Raw genomic sequence first — 17,180 nt, 5'->3', positions numbered from 1 at the left:
TGTATTACCATTTGATAATTTAATATAGTTACACATATACAACAGATTTTAGAACACAAAATCAATGACGTACAATTTTGTTATTGATGATATTCTTTAGTTTAATTAAGCATAGTTTTAGCAAAAAACAATAACTAAATTTACCTAAATATACATATAAAAAACAATGTGATGTGCAAGTTATGTTAAGTTAATCTAACACATGTAAAGCAGTTCAAATTTATTTAAAATAGCCTCCAAATTCATACAAAACATCTATAGGGATTGTAATTTTCATACTGTATCCATGAAAACATATCAATAACATTATTTTCATAACTGAGACGAAAAATCCAAAGCAGAGCCGGAGTTGATACAGCAACGGTTATAGAATTTTTTTTCTATAATCATTGACAGTTTTAGAATAAATAATCCATGATAAAAGGTTAGATTAAAATAAACCTACCTCATAGTTATGGAAAATATTATATTTAACTTCTTTGTATCAGCTGTCTGAAATTGTGAAATATGCAATTTAGCAGTTCTTCTTGTTTACATTGAATTGAATCAAATGTAAACAAACATTGTTAGTGTTCTAATCGCAGTCATGGAGACCAATCAATATTTACTTTTAAAATCCTCACCTCAGAACTGTAAAAGCCAAAGGGGCAAAGCCTACGGTCAGTATCGAAATATGAATAGTCCTATAATGGTCCTTGGTATGTTAGCTATATTTTTTGTAAAATATAAGCTTAGTTGGTTCAGTAGTTTTTGCACCTATTAGTAATACACATACAGACAGACACCATTAGATTTTTATATAATAGTATAGATGTTTATAATCTAACACCGCAAATGAAAACTGTCATAGTTTTGTTGTTATTGAATAACAGTATAGTATACTGTACATGTGCTACCATACATTTTATTAAACAAATTAGCAGTTGTAAATATTGAAATAAGTTTGTTTTTTCAGGAGAAGGAAAAGAGCGAAACAGAATCTTCCCAGATAATAAATATGTGGACCAAGGTGAGACTAATAATTCATTTAAACTAAAGCGAAACTGATTTAAAATTATGCAAAAACTGTAACATACGTAGGAAATTTGTATTCGAATCTTAAATATATATATTAATTTTATAAAATTCTTTTCAAGTTCCTCATTTATTTATTGTTGTTTAAAGTTACTTAACTAAGCTATTATAATCAATACAACTTTACCAAAATACAAATTTTCATAAAAACTGTTGGAGACATTTTTAAATAACTGAAAGTATATACGCGTATATTGTACAAGATAAGTGGCACTGCTTTATTTGTTGTACTACTAGACAATCAAAAGGTTGCCGGATCAATCCTGAGATAAGTCAGTAGCTTTTTATTGTTGGTTTGAAACTGGACCCAGCTGTTCCTGATCATTGGGCTTATAAATGACCCTGCCTGACTAATGAAACAGCTGATCTTAGTCAGTGACAAAGCTACACAGATCATCTTACTACTCCATTCTACACTCATCCTTCGCTCATATTTGGGTTAAAATACAAATCTAGGTGGCGTCTCCTCTCCAAGTCAATGATTGATAATTGATCAATAAGTAGATGGATACATAATAGGCACATCAAAACCACAAATGTGTTAAGTTGCCGGTAAGTAAAGGATGGATCTTGAATAAATGATAATGATATGTTAGTTGTTACTGACTAAGATCAGCTGGCTCCTCAGACAGAATGATTGATTTATTTAAGCCCAATGAAAAGGCTAAGGGTTCTTAGCAAGGGAATCATACATTGTTACTCTTTTTTTCTTGAATGTCAGACGGATACTATTCACTACAGTAACTGAAGCTATAACTGTTGGTTATTTTGAATATTCCTACTAGTCTGTCTTCCATCCTCTTACTAAAAGTCTCCTGTGCTGGTCCTTAATCCTGCTAGCTCTGAAGTGAACAGGATGCTGAAGTTCAAGGTCCTTGTGGCGCCAAAACTTGCATACAATGGTCCAGCCACTCCTTGCTGGCTTCCGGTCCATATTTTACCTCTTAAATCATTTTGTCTATTTAAGTCATGACAAAACAGTTTGTGTATCCTATATCATGCTCAACTCTTTTGCTCTGCTGATGTATTGAGTGACAGTTGACGTAGCCTATGTGATGATTATCATTAGGCTGTTATTTATACTACAGTCAGAGGAATGTTTTTTATAATGTTTTGTGAAGGATTTGACATCAAATTAATATCCTGAAAGTTTTACTCAATTTGTGATTGCAGCCTTTTTAGGTCTGCCATTTTCTTTTAAAAAGTTTTAGTAATTCCAGATGGGCTCACGGTAAAAGGTTATGCACTATCCTCCACCAGCTTGTGTAAAATTTTGTATGTAGTTTGGTGAACGTTGATAAACATGAACAAAACACGAGTTTAAAGGTGATTTTTATAATAATAATTAGTTAATTAAAATTCATTAATCATCATGAATGGGTTATTACAGAGTTACTCCCTAAACACAACAGTAAATACAGTACAGTAGAACTCCAACTTTCCAAACTCTAATTAACCGAATCACCTATTATCCAAATCGCTTACTTCAACAATTTTAAAAAAACATAAAGCTACAGTAATAAGTTTTGCAAAACATCAAAGAATAGTTATTAAACACATTTAGCCAGTGTGTAATTTTGGACTTTGATAGAACACTATTAACTTAATAACATGTATAGAACACTTGCACTAAGAGCGTAAACTGTAAAAATGTTCCGATTTCATTTATTATTAATTAAATGTTCATGTAATACCGAAAATGAGGATTTTTTTAAACTCCCGAAATTCCAGTAAAACTCTGATTATCCGAATTTTTGATTAGGTTTCTGAATAGGGTCTGGTCTCTATTGATTAGCATAATCGGAGTTCTACAGTACCTTTTCCATGGATCCTTTAATTCTAATTTACACAATTCAAGATTTTAATTTATGCGACAAATTGTTTAATTTCTCCTTAGCCAAAAAAGTTTGTGTTTGTGCTTTTACAGAAGGTGGGACTGGAGACCCTGTACCAGCTACTGCTAGAGGAACACCAGGAGCTACAGAGGAGTCATGTAGTGGCCATCACGAGACTACGAGACGAGGAGAGACAGAGGTGAGATACACTATTACAACCCATTGTTCTAAAATATAGTTGCAGTTTGGAGGGGACTGTAATGTCTTTAGGTGTGAGTTTGTAATCTATTAAGTATGATTATTCAAAACAATCACTCTTGTTTCAAGCTGAACAGATGATAAGCAAGTGGCAAGTGAAAGTAAAATGTTACACTATGGCAGTGGTCAATCCTAGTCATGATTTAAGTTACAGTAGTTTATTTATTATTGAAACCATTGACTCTTTCCTTTTAAAAGCCAAAGTCAACAAACAAAACTACTGTAATAACTTTAAAATAAAATAAAAAGTGATACTTGGTCCAATCATCCACAGGTAAAAAAAAAATAAACAAGTAAATAACATGAGGGTAGCAGAGAGGTGGTAGATAAGAGGAGTTGACAAAGTATGTGGTATACAGCACGCCTAAATAATCAGAATGTTCATTCAGTTAAGGGCAGGTTATCAAATCCTGCCTGGTGCATCAAGTACAGACAGTGCTAAAAAATTCCCCTCAATGGGTTGTCTGAATACAGCCCAAAGTGAGTCAAGAAACACATAAATATGTAGCTCCCAAATAAAAAAAAATAAATAAACGACCGTCCAAAGGAAGAAGGGTTGGATAACATAACACTAAAGGTTTGATAACCGAAGATGAGAAAATTAAAACTCTGCTGTGTGAAATTTATATTTTAAATTTGAATGTACCGCAAAAAAGAGTTTCTCTTTAAAACTCTGTATAGAATTAGGATTTAAGTTTAATTAAAAAATATATTAAACTGAAACTTTTAATATGTTTACCTTGGATTTATTTTTTCTTCCTTTAGGTAGCTCAAATAACCTTTGGTGAATAGAGCTGATGGGTTAAAATCATTAAATTTACAAAGTGTGTTTCTATGTAGAGCATTTGTGATTGTGCAATTGATGTTGTAGGACTAAGTTAGAGCAGCAACTTAGAGAGTGTCGGAGGGCCGAGGGAGACAATCTGATCAACTTGGCACTGGCAGAGCAAATAACAGAGCTGCAGCAGCGACAGGCGGAGTTGGAGGCGGAGGCACAAGAGTTGCGAGAACAGAACGATCTACTTGAGTTCCGCATACTTGAGTTGGACGATGGTGTCAGCTGTAGTAGTTTCCATTATAAGGTAACATTAACGAGGTGATCACATGCATACTTGGACCTTATTAAAAAATTATTAAATTACCATAAAAAATGTTGTTCGGATTCCACTATAAGCTGTAGGTCAGTAGGTCCCTTGGTTGCCATTGGCTGTATGGGCTATTAATTAACAGCTGTGTCTAAGGAATATGTTGGCCTTAGTTTGTAACAAAGACTTCAAGTCTTGTTTTGACAGGACTAAAACAAAGACAGACTCTTTGTGAATGAACTAGACATTAAAACCACCCAATTGAGTTACTAAATCTCCTAATAGAAAACCTTCAGAAAATATTTTGTATATTGAACACCAATATTATGATAATCAGTATTATGTGGTGCCATGAGTTCTAAAACATTTATGTAGAGAAAACCTTACCTGTTTGTCAGTTTGTTAAGTGGAGGTCCAAATAATGGAAACAAATTTAGTTCATCTGGTTTAGTTCATCCGCTTTTATGGATTTGTTTAGTTTGGTTATTTAACGATGGTGAATTTGTTTGAATCAAGAAGGATGATAATGTACAAGCTAGAATAAATAATGGATTATTAACACTTTCTAATTTTAAGAGGTAGAGGACAAGTTGGTTCATTCAACTTTAGACCCAGTGGCGGCGATAGCGGGCCTGCAGAACCCACAGTGCGGGGGGCTGACAAGGTAGGGGGGCCTGTGAGCATTGACTGGGATTTTGTGGGAAATTTTACCAGGACATGGGCCCGCGATTGTGAGACAGGCTCAGCCACACGGGCCCCCTATCATAACAATATTTATATGAGAATTACCATAAGTTTTTTATGATGAAAATTTGTTAAAACCAGTAAGAGCACTAGGACAAGTAGTGTACAACAGCTAAACTGACACTCCCTACTTGACTGATCGATATAAATGCTCTACCAACCTAAGTAAAAGAATTGTCATCAGTCATGCAGGTTGCATCAACAGTTGATGCAGTTACTGTCCTCGTGGGCTGTGTGAAGGCGTTATAATAGAGCCATATTTAGAACCAATGTGGCCCCCGGTCTATGAGGATAAAACATTAATGTTAATCCTCCTAGGTTAATCCTGGTGGGTGACACCAGAGGGCCCTCTACGCTGATTTCAAATAAATGAACTTGACAATTTTTTTACGATCAAATCGGCGAATAAACCTCGGTGGCTAGGGAACTAGCTAATAAATATATAATTCCATTCATTCATTAATGCTAAAGAAGGATTTTCATTCCATTTAATTTCTTACTATTAGGAAGCTGCACTTTAAATTTGTTTATTTCGAGTCAGGTAAAAAATGTTACTTACCTATGGCGGGAGACTATATGTTGTTATCTTATGATGTCATAGGTTTGGTTGCAATCACTGTAGACTATGATAATGTTTCTTCCATGACTACGGGAAGTATTCACAATTTTGTCACAATCATGGAAGACGATGATGACGCCTCAGTGCCTCGGGAGATGACGTGCCTAGCTATTTTGCATGTTTTTAGGCGGTAATACATGTGATGAAGATTTTAAAGATAATTGGGAGAGGGGGCCCGGCGAACAAACTTGGGGGGGGGGGGGGCGTGGGCTCAAGTCGCCGCTACTGTTTAGACCCACAAAACGCACGTGTTAAAACGGCTGTTTTTACTACAGAATGACAAAAAAACATATTTTTGATAATTTTGTGGTTATCTAATTGGTGTAATACTAATACCAGTTTTTATGAATTTGTTATAGTCTCCTTCTAGCCGAAGTCCTGATACCCGTGATAGGGAAATAGACGATGTTAGCGACAGTGGAGTTATGTCTTTACCAACAAGTGAAGATATCAGCGAAGCCGACTTTCAAGACTTTAAAATGGTAAATAAATATAATCAAAATAAATATCATGAAACATACTAAGCTAACTCTCATAGATGTACTAATCTACACATTTTTTGTAATTAATAATAGTATATTTCAAAATGCAATACTCATTAGGTAGGTTCTAGTGTTTATTTGTTGCCCTGGTGTTCTTTAAGCAAATACAATGGATCCAGGTTTTCAACCAAACGAGGTTCTGTTGATTGACTGTCAATATTGATGATTCATTTATCAATTAATTGTTACCAATTTATTTACTGTTTATTTATGATGACAACACACACACTGTGTTACATGGTTTAAAGTAAATATAGTTGAATGACCTATGGTATAAGAGTGTAGCGAATGAAATTACATATTGTTTTTCATTGCTAAGACATCCTTATTCTTTAGCCAGAACAATAAAATCATAATTATCATTGATCAATACCTTAATAGGTAGTCTGATCAACTAATCAACACACAACAATGATCTGAGTGAAATTCCTACATTGTTGAAGTAACATCTTAAACCCCAAAGAGTAATAAATATGCTATACAATACATATACTTGCTAGTTTTAGAAAGGGTCTTAACATCAGGTCCTTCTTTTCAACATTACACTAACTAGCACTAACTGAGGTGTTGAAATGTTTAGGAACCCAATAACAGGGATGTGAAGTGCAAGCTAGCCCAGCTGTGTCAGAGTCTAGAGAACGTGTCTGAGAGGATCAGTATCCAGCAGGCCTTGGCTCTGCTGCGTCACTACGAGACAAGACTGGAGAGTCTAGAGGCTACCCTAGCTGCCATGTGTCAGGAGGCTGCACAGGTCAGTAGATAGCTCTAGAGATGAAGGACCAACATTCAATAGTGTCAACAGTACATCATATAGTACACAATCTAATATATATGCTTTATTGTTTTGCTTCCTCACTCAGAAACAAATGCTTATATTCCAGAATATTATTCTTTCTTATTTAAACCATTGATGCCATTACGAGTGTAGCTTTACACTGCATTTCGTAGCTAAGTGTATTGCTAACCCCCAGGTTAGTTCATAGAATCTCACATGCGAGCCCAAGTGTAGCACTTTGCACACGTTTATGTGGCACTCGCCCCGGCGTCCGATGGTGATATGGTGGCTAAGTTGCCTAACTGGTTGCACTGACAAGTGTAACTCCAAGTTTATCTATTTGCTGGGGTTCGATTCCCCTAAGTGTGCAATCCATATGGAAGCTTATTAATGTGTGACTTAGCTGGTGGGAGGACCAATCTTAAATTAACGTTTAAAAGTTGATAATGAAAACCTTAACAAATTACATTAATAAAGAAGTTATAAAAAAATTCTCCTTTAACCCCTGCCAACACAACAACAGATAACACCAAACCATACAAGATAAGAGGAGTTAACAAAGTGTGTGGTATGCAGCTCGCCTACTATTAGAATGTACAGTTAAGTGCAGGTTATCAAATCCTGTAAAATTTGTCTGTGTGGGTAATGTTCATTTAATCACTTTCAGAATAGTTCACAGTATTCAGTATACTCCTGTAACTATCTAATCTAATACAGTTGTGGTTGATCTTCTCCTCATTCTCTATTACCGTGTATATAATTCTACCCTGTGTGTTTTCAGACAAAGGGTTTTGAGACTCAACCCTCATTAATGGACCATGCCAAGTCCCCCAGCAGAATAATTGCAACAGTACTTCCTTTTAACGACTTGTCTTCCACATATCACTGTAAAGATGTGAAGGATGAAATGCCTATAAAACGGCTGTTGAGAGACCAAGACTGCATGCAGGAAAGTGGGATCTTTGAGGACAACGGACTAACAGCCTGTTTACTCAATGTTGCCACTCAGACTGACTGGACCTTCGACCCTCCTCCGGGAGACCTGGGGGCCGAGATACGCAAACTTACTCGGATAAGGGAGAGAATAGAAGAGAAAGGGGGAAACAAAAAGCTGCTTAAAACATCTGATGATGATCCTGAGTTCCTAACTCACACTACTTCTCTAAAAGAGTTGTTATTCTACAGAGAGAGGGTACAAATGTTGGAAGAGAAAATAGCCATATACGAGAGTCATGGAGATGAGCAATCTCGACTATTAGCTTTAAGATTAGAAAAAGAGGTACTTTTAGCTGCCCAAATCAAACATCTTCAAAGTACATTGAGGAAATTAAAAGAGCAAAACCGATTACTAGAGGAAGAGAAATGTGAGTTTGAAGAAGCTGAAAATGATACAAGATTGAGGTGCCAAAAGTAAGTAAATAAATTCAATGAGACATTAAACATTTTTTTCGCTACACTACTGTGATATGACCTGTTTTCGTTACATGTTTATCACCTGCAAAAGTTCATCATTATATTGTTTACTACAGCAAAAGAATGTTTACTATGGGAAAGCAATGTTTACTACAGTATCTTTTTTGGATTTTGCCAATTTAAACAAACAGAGATTTGTTATGGTCTTCTCAACTGTTTTTTAACAACCAAAACTGTACAACCAAAGCAAATATTTTTTGTTTAATTGATGTTATAACCTGAAAAATGCTATGAGTTTTGTAATGTTCAAAAAAATAATTTGTCTTTGTGGTGTAGCGAAAAGTAACGTTCAAAACACAAGTGAAAGAGGGTCCTATACATATTCTCGACCATTTAAAGTGCTCAATAAATCTCGAACTTCAAACATGGTATCAAATATGTAATGACTCACTTTCTACTCTTGTTATGAAATATACTATTTCAATATGTAAGTATCAAAAGTAAATTGTAAATAATGTTTTTCAACATATGTAGGAAATACAACTATTCTGTAATCACATGTTGAGATAGTTAATGACTGTAAAATACATTATTACATTCACTATAGTACTAAAGAAGATAATTTTTATTTTTATTTTTTTTCTCATTTACTGGTTTCAATGTAGCAACAGATATTTTGACATATGGTGGACATTTTTGTTTTAGTTATAAAGCTCCATCCTAATAAGTTTGGATATAACCTATGGTATTCGCTATTTTCAAAACAAATAATTGTTTTCTGATATTGGTCACAACACTTAAATAAAGATAATTTTTTATTAGACTAATCTAATCATATTTAGGTATTCATTGACCTTTCCACGACTTAATTTAAATAATGCTTGTTGACAACCTAGTGAGAGTGTGTAAATATTCATATTGTGTTGTTTCTAAATCATTTTGATATTTTTTTCAGATTAGAGGTTAAATTAAGTGCATTAGGAGAAAAGAAAAGTGATTTGCAAGTACAATTACAGCAAAATGCTCGAACTATGTCAAACCTACGAAGCTCTCTTTCAGAGGAAGAAAGAAAAAGAAATGAGGCTAGACAGTATGCAGCAAAAATGGAAGCACTAGTGAACAAATTAGAACAGCAAAATTTTGAAATGGAGGAGAAAGAAATAGAAGTTCGTTACCGTCTACATACATTGGAAAATATAATTCCAGCCATGGTTATGTATTATTTGTGGAGAATGCTAAATTCTGCCAGGCCTTACATATACAGTGAAAATAGAAAATTAGTTTCCCGCGGTTCAGTTAGTGATACTCTCTTAATTAAACCAATTAATTCTGAGCAAGAAAACAAAACTCTTTTTACCTCACCCGGATTGCAATCATGCCACGATAGTGAAAACTTAAGAAAAAGTTTAGAGGAGATCAAAAGGTTTCTTACCCTCAAAGAAAAAGGAGAAGTGATCAATCCTAATGTTCCTGGGACCTCCAGTGCAGCGATCTTAGTTATTGAAGAGTTATCAAATAAATGTCAGGTGATGGATGAGCGGATAAAAGAGTTAGAATTCAATGAAAAGGCTTACCAAGAAACCGTTCAAGCGGGAGATGAAATGTTAATGAAAATGGAACAAGAGTATAAACAACAGCTGAAATCCCTAGAAGAGGAACTGAGCCAAAAACAGGCTGATATTATAAAGGCTGAGGCTCAAATAAGGAGGTTGTCTAGAAACAATGATTTAGAAACACAGTTTCAAGAGCAAGTAAATCAACTTGAGAATGAAATATCTCGTTTAACAGAAAAATTGGCACAAAAAGATAAAGAGAAGAAAACATTGCAAGAAAAGCATGACAGGCTTTTTTCAGAGCGAGAAGATGCTATTGATAAGTTAAATAATTTTATTGAAAACATAGAGAAACCACTAAGAGAAGAACTGGATATTGTTAAAAGAAAAATTAGAGATTTGTTAGGAGATCTAGATCTACGAGAACAAGAAAAAGTAGAAATTGACGAAATAAATAGGAGTTTGGTAAGTGTAATTTACCCATTTATTTTGCTATACAATAAACAAAAAACACTTAGCCTATTTGTGTTTTGTTTTTCATTGTTATAATATACTTAGATGTTTCTTGCCTTCACATAACAAAAAGAAGGGATTATTTCGTATACCGGTATGCTAGAAACGATCCATCCCATATGCACCCCATTTAAAACTTTTTGAAAATATTAGTCTAGGTGTGACACATCTAAGATTTTAAATAAAAACAAAAACATATTAGACATAGGCCTAGCTATATCTAGAACAGATGTGGCATAGATAGAGGGTGCTCATGCAGCTGAAGTAATAAAATAAATTTAAAAATAATATGCTTGGTGATACACACATAATTTTTTTCAAACTTAGATATACAAATCCCTTAAAAACATTGTTATTCTAAATTTCACTACGTACAATGCTATTGTGTTTTGGTATTAAACTTTTGGTTTGATAAAGAGTGAGAAGAGAAATGTGTTATTTACAACATAATTATGCACTACCGGGTGTCCCAAAAAGAATGGATCAAAAGTAAACAGGTGTAAAAACAAAAACTTTACTACTAAACATGAAAAGTTAAATTTATATACAATATTTTCCTTAAACTTCATAAGTTTTCCCTACCATGGTTTCACCGCCTAACCTCTACATGTTCTCCGTTATTTGCTTGAAGAATGTCAAGTCAGTGTTCCACCTCCAACCACACATTGTGGCGCATTTCATTAGATATTTTTCTAAAGTATTCCCTTATCTTTGCTTTAAGCTCATCTATGTTTTAGACCGGCGATCGATAGGCACACTTGATCCTTCATAACCCCCAGACAAAAATTGCAACTCAATGTTTTGGAAATTCATACAACAATGAAACAGCTGATTACTGTTGAATATTACTAAAAAAAACTTAAAGTTCACCTTTAAAATAAGCCATAGTTGACTTTTCTACGACCCTTGATAACACATATATTAATCTGTAGATTTTTTTTTTTTTTTTTTTTGGGACACAGTGTATTTTCAGATAAACTAATTGATTTTTGTCTTTAATGACAGGGAAAAGAGTTAAACCAGAGAGGCAGAGAACTAGACGAAAGTGAGGTTACGATTAGCGAGTTGCGAGAAGAAGTGCAGACATTAGAGGTAAACTGAGTTATTTTTGTAGTAAATAGCAGATACTTTTTTGTATACCGTAAGATTTTGCGTGGGCATGTACTGTAAAAGTTTTGGTTGAGTATGTACCTAAATAAGATTAAGAAAAAGTCAAACAAGAATGTGTTATTTTGGTAAAAGTATCTCTTCACCTATGATGAAGATCTGTCTTAAATCATTTTACACATATACGATATACTGAAGGCAGTGCTTCATTATTAATATTTATAGAAGATACACAGGCGCAGGAATTATATGAAACAAAATCAAATCAACTATTATACTTAACATTAGTCAAGTACGAGGGTAGATTTTAAGGTAAGAACCGATTGTGTGTATATAGCTTGTTAGTTTGCGTGTGCTCTGCAATGAGACTCCTCGCCACTTACATTTGTGAACAGAATGGTGCCACTTGCAGCTCTGTAGCTGATTTGTACTCTTTGCTGTGTGTCTAGAAAGTTTTAAAATTTGTGAATCTCCCGCCGCATGCGAGATAAGGTCAGTGATATGTTTAGCCATAGTTAGTGATATATAAATAGCCCTAATGCAATGATAGAGCTTAAAGTGGAGAAATCGTTTAGGGAGTTTGAAAATGCTTTGAAATATTTCCATTTAGAGTTCATTTTCCTACTAAACTTACTGGATATTGAAGATTTACATTGTAAAATAAACTGTTACCTCTTCAATATCCTTTTATTTTGTTGGATGATGACCGATTTGTGAAGACGGTCACATCATCAGGGAATATTCTATCATAGGTCAATCATCGTAAAACGATTCGTTAAATACACTTAAAGTTTATACCAAACACATTATATTTACAAAATATTTATAGTTATTTTTCCCAAAGTGAGACAGAAACCATCATGATGCGTGTACGCTTACGTAGAGGCAGCCGCGACTAGAGAAGAAAGTTGCGACCGGCCCGACGTAAGCGTGTACGCATCGCGATGTTTCTGTCTCAGTCCGGGATAACTGTAAATGTTTTGTAAATATAATGTGTTCTGGGTTCAATTTTAAGTGTATTTAACAAATCAAACATTGCCTATGACCACCATTGGCTGCCTATGATCGAGGATTGATTGATGTGATCGTCGTCATCAAACCGGTCGTCATCCATCAAAACCAAAGGATATTGAACAGGTAGCTTAATAGTTATTTAATAATTTCCATTTGGGATGGAATTAGGTTTTTTGTGGGTAGCCATACTTCTCACAAAGGATTAAGGCTGCATTTTTACACTCATTACACCCCCTAGCCTATTTCTGCACTTTGCTCTCACTCATTGCATTAGGGCCATTATCTTTAGAAATCTTGGGAAAACTTACAACAAATCATACTCGTATAGGCCTACATCAGCTATACAGAGCTGCAAATGGTGCCATTTTGTTTACCAATGAATCCAGTAAGCAACGAGCCACCTTGCTGCTGTGTACACGCAAACTATGGATCCATACACAAAAACAGCCCCTTCTTAAAAAAAACTCCAAGGTTATCCCCAGCTACAAGCTACAAGTATGCATTGTTGGACAAATGTTTACTTGTTTAGAACTTAAGAAGAGCTACAATAATGGTTGGATGGTTATACATTTTTTACAGTATAAATATTGTATCCTAAACCTAATAAGGTGGATAAAAACAAGCCCTCCATAGTCTGATGACAAACACTACTTAAATGTACCCTAAATATTGTGTAATGTTGTCATATACAAAAACAATTACTAAATAAGACAGACTGGCCTAAATACACACTATTGCATGTGCAATAGAATTTCAATAAAATAGTTTTGATCTAAAAAAAAGTCCAATCTAATGTAGGATGTCAATCAAAACAAGTACAAAGGTTTAACATGATTTATGTCACTTCTGATTTAATATTTTACAAAAAATGACGTCATCTTTATGTTATAGATTTTTGTTCTTTGGACGATGAACATTGCAAAAAATTAAACAGATCTGTTCATCAATGTTTTGGCCTGGATGTAGAGTGCCATCTACAGGATAACGTAACACCAGCACACTTGGTATGTCAATGGTCAACTGTATGGAAGTCAGGTCACCCTGAAGATGGCTCTCGATATCGAGACTGAAACATTGGTAAACTTATGTGATTGATCTTTTTCCACCCGACTGTCAACCGAAGATCTCAAATCTACGGTGTGTGACGGTGTGGTGTACACACATCCATGAAGATTATCCTTACATTGTTTGCCAGAGGGAGGTTCTAGAGCTGCGTGCAGCGCTGAGTCAGGAGAGAGACAACAATGATCAGCTGATGATAGCAGTGGAGAGAGAGAGACAGCTGAGGGATGTCCCCAGTCCTGGGAGTGACGCGCCCAGTCTGGCCGGCTCACTGCACGAGGAGCTCCTAGATGCGGCTGAGCACCATGTTGATGTGATGTCAACAAGGGATGTTGCAGCTTCCAACACTCCACCTTCTCCTTCCACTAGTAGACTGGTACGTCTTAATGTGTAGATACAGTAGCTTATCCATTCCCGAGAAAAGTCAGAAGCTCTTTACGTTTGAAACTAAACTTATTTGTTATTTGTGATCATTTTGGACTTTCAATAAATGGTCCTGGCGCCCTGGTTGAAGAATCAGCTCATCATAGAATCAGCTCATCTTAGTAATTAAAGAAAAGTCTGCAAATTTTTCAAACATTTAACAATTGGAACCTGCTGCATTTGATCATTGGGATTTTGACAAGAAACTGATCTTAGTCAGTAACAAAGCTGTAATTCTCATTCATTCAGCACCCGTCCTTCATTAGCTTATTTTTGTATTAAAATACAAATATCCTGGTGCGTTGGCGTTTTAAACATATAATCTTATCTAGCTACATATCCAAACAATTTCATGCTTATATTAAATGCACTTGGTTTTAGTTGTGGTAAAGAGGCACCGGTACCACTAATGTAGACCACTAGATCATCCATCCCAATTTTTGTCCCAAATTTAAAGTCGTCATCATGTAAAATCTTAAAGTCATTCAGAAGGATGATTCATGTTTTGTTTTGATATCGTTATTTCAGCAATTTTTTGTATAAAACTTGAAAGATAAAACTATTAATTAGAATACCGTGTGCGATACATCCTATTACATTTAATTATTTCCTCTTAATTTCCAACCCAAGCAAATATCAAATCATATACATGTTTTGGGGTAAAAATATATTTTCTTCAGTTGGAAGATAGGATAAAACATTTTATACTTAGATCACGTTTCTAAAATTCTGATTTATGTTGTTTCATACTTTCTAATTGTTACAGAATGACTGTTACAAATCAGAGCAAATAATCAAAGAGTTTGATCCAAACAACCCAATTCCAGTCAAGTTTTTGGACAGAACAATATCAGCATATCAACATTCCAGAGTAAGTTTTTGGAAAATTAATTTATACTAATCTATACATAATTAATTTGGAAGGATTTATTTTTTGAGCCAAACTCCTGTTTGAAAAAAAGTGCTTAAGCAAGTAATTTTACTGTAAGCTTTACAACTCCAAATGTGTTTAACCCTTACAATTGTTACAGAATTGTTGGAATTGTACAAATACTTATGCCCCACAGCTGAGGCATATATTAAGTATCCTACAAAAGACTGCTCCACAAAGTAAAATGGTAAGTTTTTTTAAAAGAAAAACATACAATTTATTTAAATTTTCACTACTGTATAACAATTAACTCAATGATTTCAGTAATAAATCACAAACATGTATTTGTTTTACAATATGATCCTCTCTAATGGTATGATATGTCGTAATAATTGAAATAACATAGGGTATAGATGGTGTCAATTAGAGTGGGGAGCGGGGTGCACATGTGCAGAAAAACACTTTCCCACCCGCCATTGTTTTTGTATTTTGTACAGTAATCTCAACTAACTTAATACAACTAGTTAACCTTTATTTGTGTGACTCACAGTGTTGTTGAGAGCCTTTCCCTCTTCCCTCCCTACACACCATAAAATTGACATGATCTTTACAGTACCGGTATAACAGGCATAACTTTCCTATTTGAGTTCCAACTTCTTTGCTGCTGTTAAGTATGAGCAATTCTAGGTCGAGGGTTGAGTCTATAGAATCAATCCTGGGAAAATGAAATTGATATTTATCAGAATAGGGCCGCCACTTTTTAAACTGTGGAATAACGAAAGTTTAGTTTAGTTTATCTTTATATTTTTACTCACAGTTTTTTTTAATTTATCTACTGAACAGAAATAATCACAAAAATTTAAAAATCACCTAACCTAAACGGGGTTTTTCCATGGTATAAATATTGGCGGCAGAGGCGGATCCAGCTTTAGATTGAGGGGGGGCGAGATTTTTGGTGAAGACCCCCCCCCCCACATCGTCATTGTCTCCCGCGGTGATGGCATAACCGTGAATATCTCCCGAGGTAACGGAACATCATCATTGTCTTCCCTGATAGCGGCAAAATCATGAACAATTCCCGCAGTCCTGTAGACATTATCGTCCATTCGTCGTTCCGAATTCGCAACTAAATTCATCTGATCATCTCCCGCTCCCACAGTCACGGAAAAGTCATCATCGTCTTCGCTAATTTTTGTTCATTTCCCGGGGTCGTATGAACAACATTATTGTCTTCTGTGGTCAGGGTAAAACCTGTTTAACCCCCGCAGTAACTATCACCATAAACCTCTTCCGAGATCGCTGCCTTATTCTGAATATCTCCTGTGGTCATGGTAGACATTATCGTCAATTATTGTCGTCTTTCGCCTTTGGGCCTAAATTCTGATCATCTCCTGTGGCCATGTAGACATCATCCTCGTTTCCCAAAGTCTCGGAAACGTCTTCCATAGCAACGCGTTTGCGGTCATAGCAAAACATCAAATAACCCCCACAACGGAACATTAGCATCGTCTTCCACGATCGCAGCAAAATATTGTTTATTTCCCCCGGTCGTGTGGACATTGTCATTCTCTCTCGTGGTCACGGCCCTGAATAACCTCCGTGGTAATTGAACATCATTATCGTCTTTGCCAATCGTGGCAAAATTTTGACATTACGTGTAGTAAAAAATATATGCCCAAGGGTCACCCTCTCACCCCCCTCTGGATCCGCCACTGAGGGGCAGCACTCTTCTACAAAAGACCCAGGGAAATTACTATTTTACTTTTTACTACAAACGATAGCAAAGCCAACATCATACTAGCACTAAGTAAGAAGCAAAAGCGATTACATGCATAAATTGAAAAATCAAATAAACATTTTAAAAGAATTCTCCCCTTAAAAGGCATGCTGAGCAACACTCTTTCCTTATGAAAACAGGTCTTTTTTTATTTAAACCAATTCTCAAACCTGGAAGAACTTAAACATAATAATAACCAACTTACTGGTAACAATAATCATGGGGAAGCATATTTCAGAAAAGCTGTTTTCTACTTTAGACAATAGTAGAATGTTTTTCCCCCCTGTTGATGGAACATGATTGTGACCCTGGAAAGACTTAGGATTATATGTGTAATTAACATAAATAATTTAATAAATATCCTATTGCTATTTTGTTGTCATCACCTCTCCTGTTCTAGAACCATACCTCTCCTGGCCTCCTTGATGATAACCTAGAGCAAACCCCAGCAAACCAGAGCCGTCCAGGTACTAGATTCTCTTAAAAATGCATTTGCTAACATGGGACTGTCAAAA

General features: G+C 35.1%; 1 protein-coding gene across 7 annotated transcripts in view; it reads left to right on the top strand.

The window, feature by feature from the left end:
- LOC128985378 (desmoplakin-B-like) overlaps positions 1–17,180 on the top strand; it is a 412,041-nt gene that overhangs the window by 116,753 nt on the left and 278,108 nt on the right. For 5 of the 7 annotated variants that reach the window (XM_054404818.1, XM_054404815.1, XM_054404817.1 and 2 more), the window contains 12 exons: positions 956–1,009; positions 3,002–3,108; positions 4,039–4,249; positions 5,975–6,097; positions 6,738–6,908; positions 7,714–8,342; positions 9,301–10,363; positions 11,417–11,503; positions 13,728–13,970; positions 14,784–14,888; positions 15,049–15,135; positions 17,066–17,132. In XM_054404818.1, coding sequence (XP_054260793.1) covers positions 956–1,009; positions 3,002–3,108; positions 4,039–4,249; positions 5,975–6,097; positions 6,738–6,908; positions 7,714–8,342; positions 9,301–10,363; positions 11,417–11,503; positions 13,728–13,970; positions 14,784–14,888; positions 15,049–15,135; positions 17,066–17,132 — 2,947 coding nt within the window. The remainder of the gene's footprint in view (positions 1–955; positions 1,010–3,001; positions 3,109–4,038; positions 4,250–5,974; positions 6,098–6,737; positions 6,909–7,713; positions 8,343–9,300; positions 10,364–11,416; positions 11,504–13,727; positions 13,971–14,783; positions 14,889–15,048; positions 15,136–17,065; positions 17,133–17,180) is intronic. The other 2 variants (XM_054404821.1, XM_054404820.1) reach the window with 1 other exon arrangement.

Source organism: Macrosteles quadrilineatus, unplaced genomic scaffold, assembly GCF_028750875.1.
Source record: "Macrosteles quadrilineatus isolate MER2022 unplaced genomic scaffold, UCM_ALF_1.0 Scaffold_2__2_contigs__length_208266976, whole genome shotgun sequence".
NCBI classification, from domain to species: Eukaryota; Metazoa; Arthropoda; class Insecta; order Hemiptera; family Cicadellidae; genus Macrosteles; species Macrosteles quadrilineatus.
The sequence above is the reverse complement of the archived record's forward strand: the minus strand, read 5'-3'. Positions and strand labels throughout refer to the sequence as shown.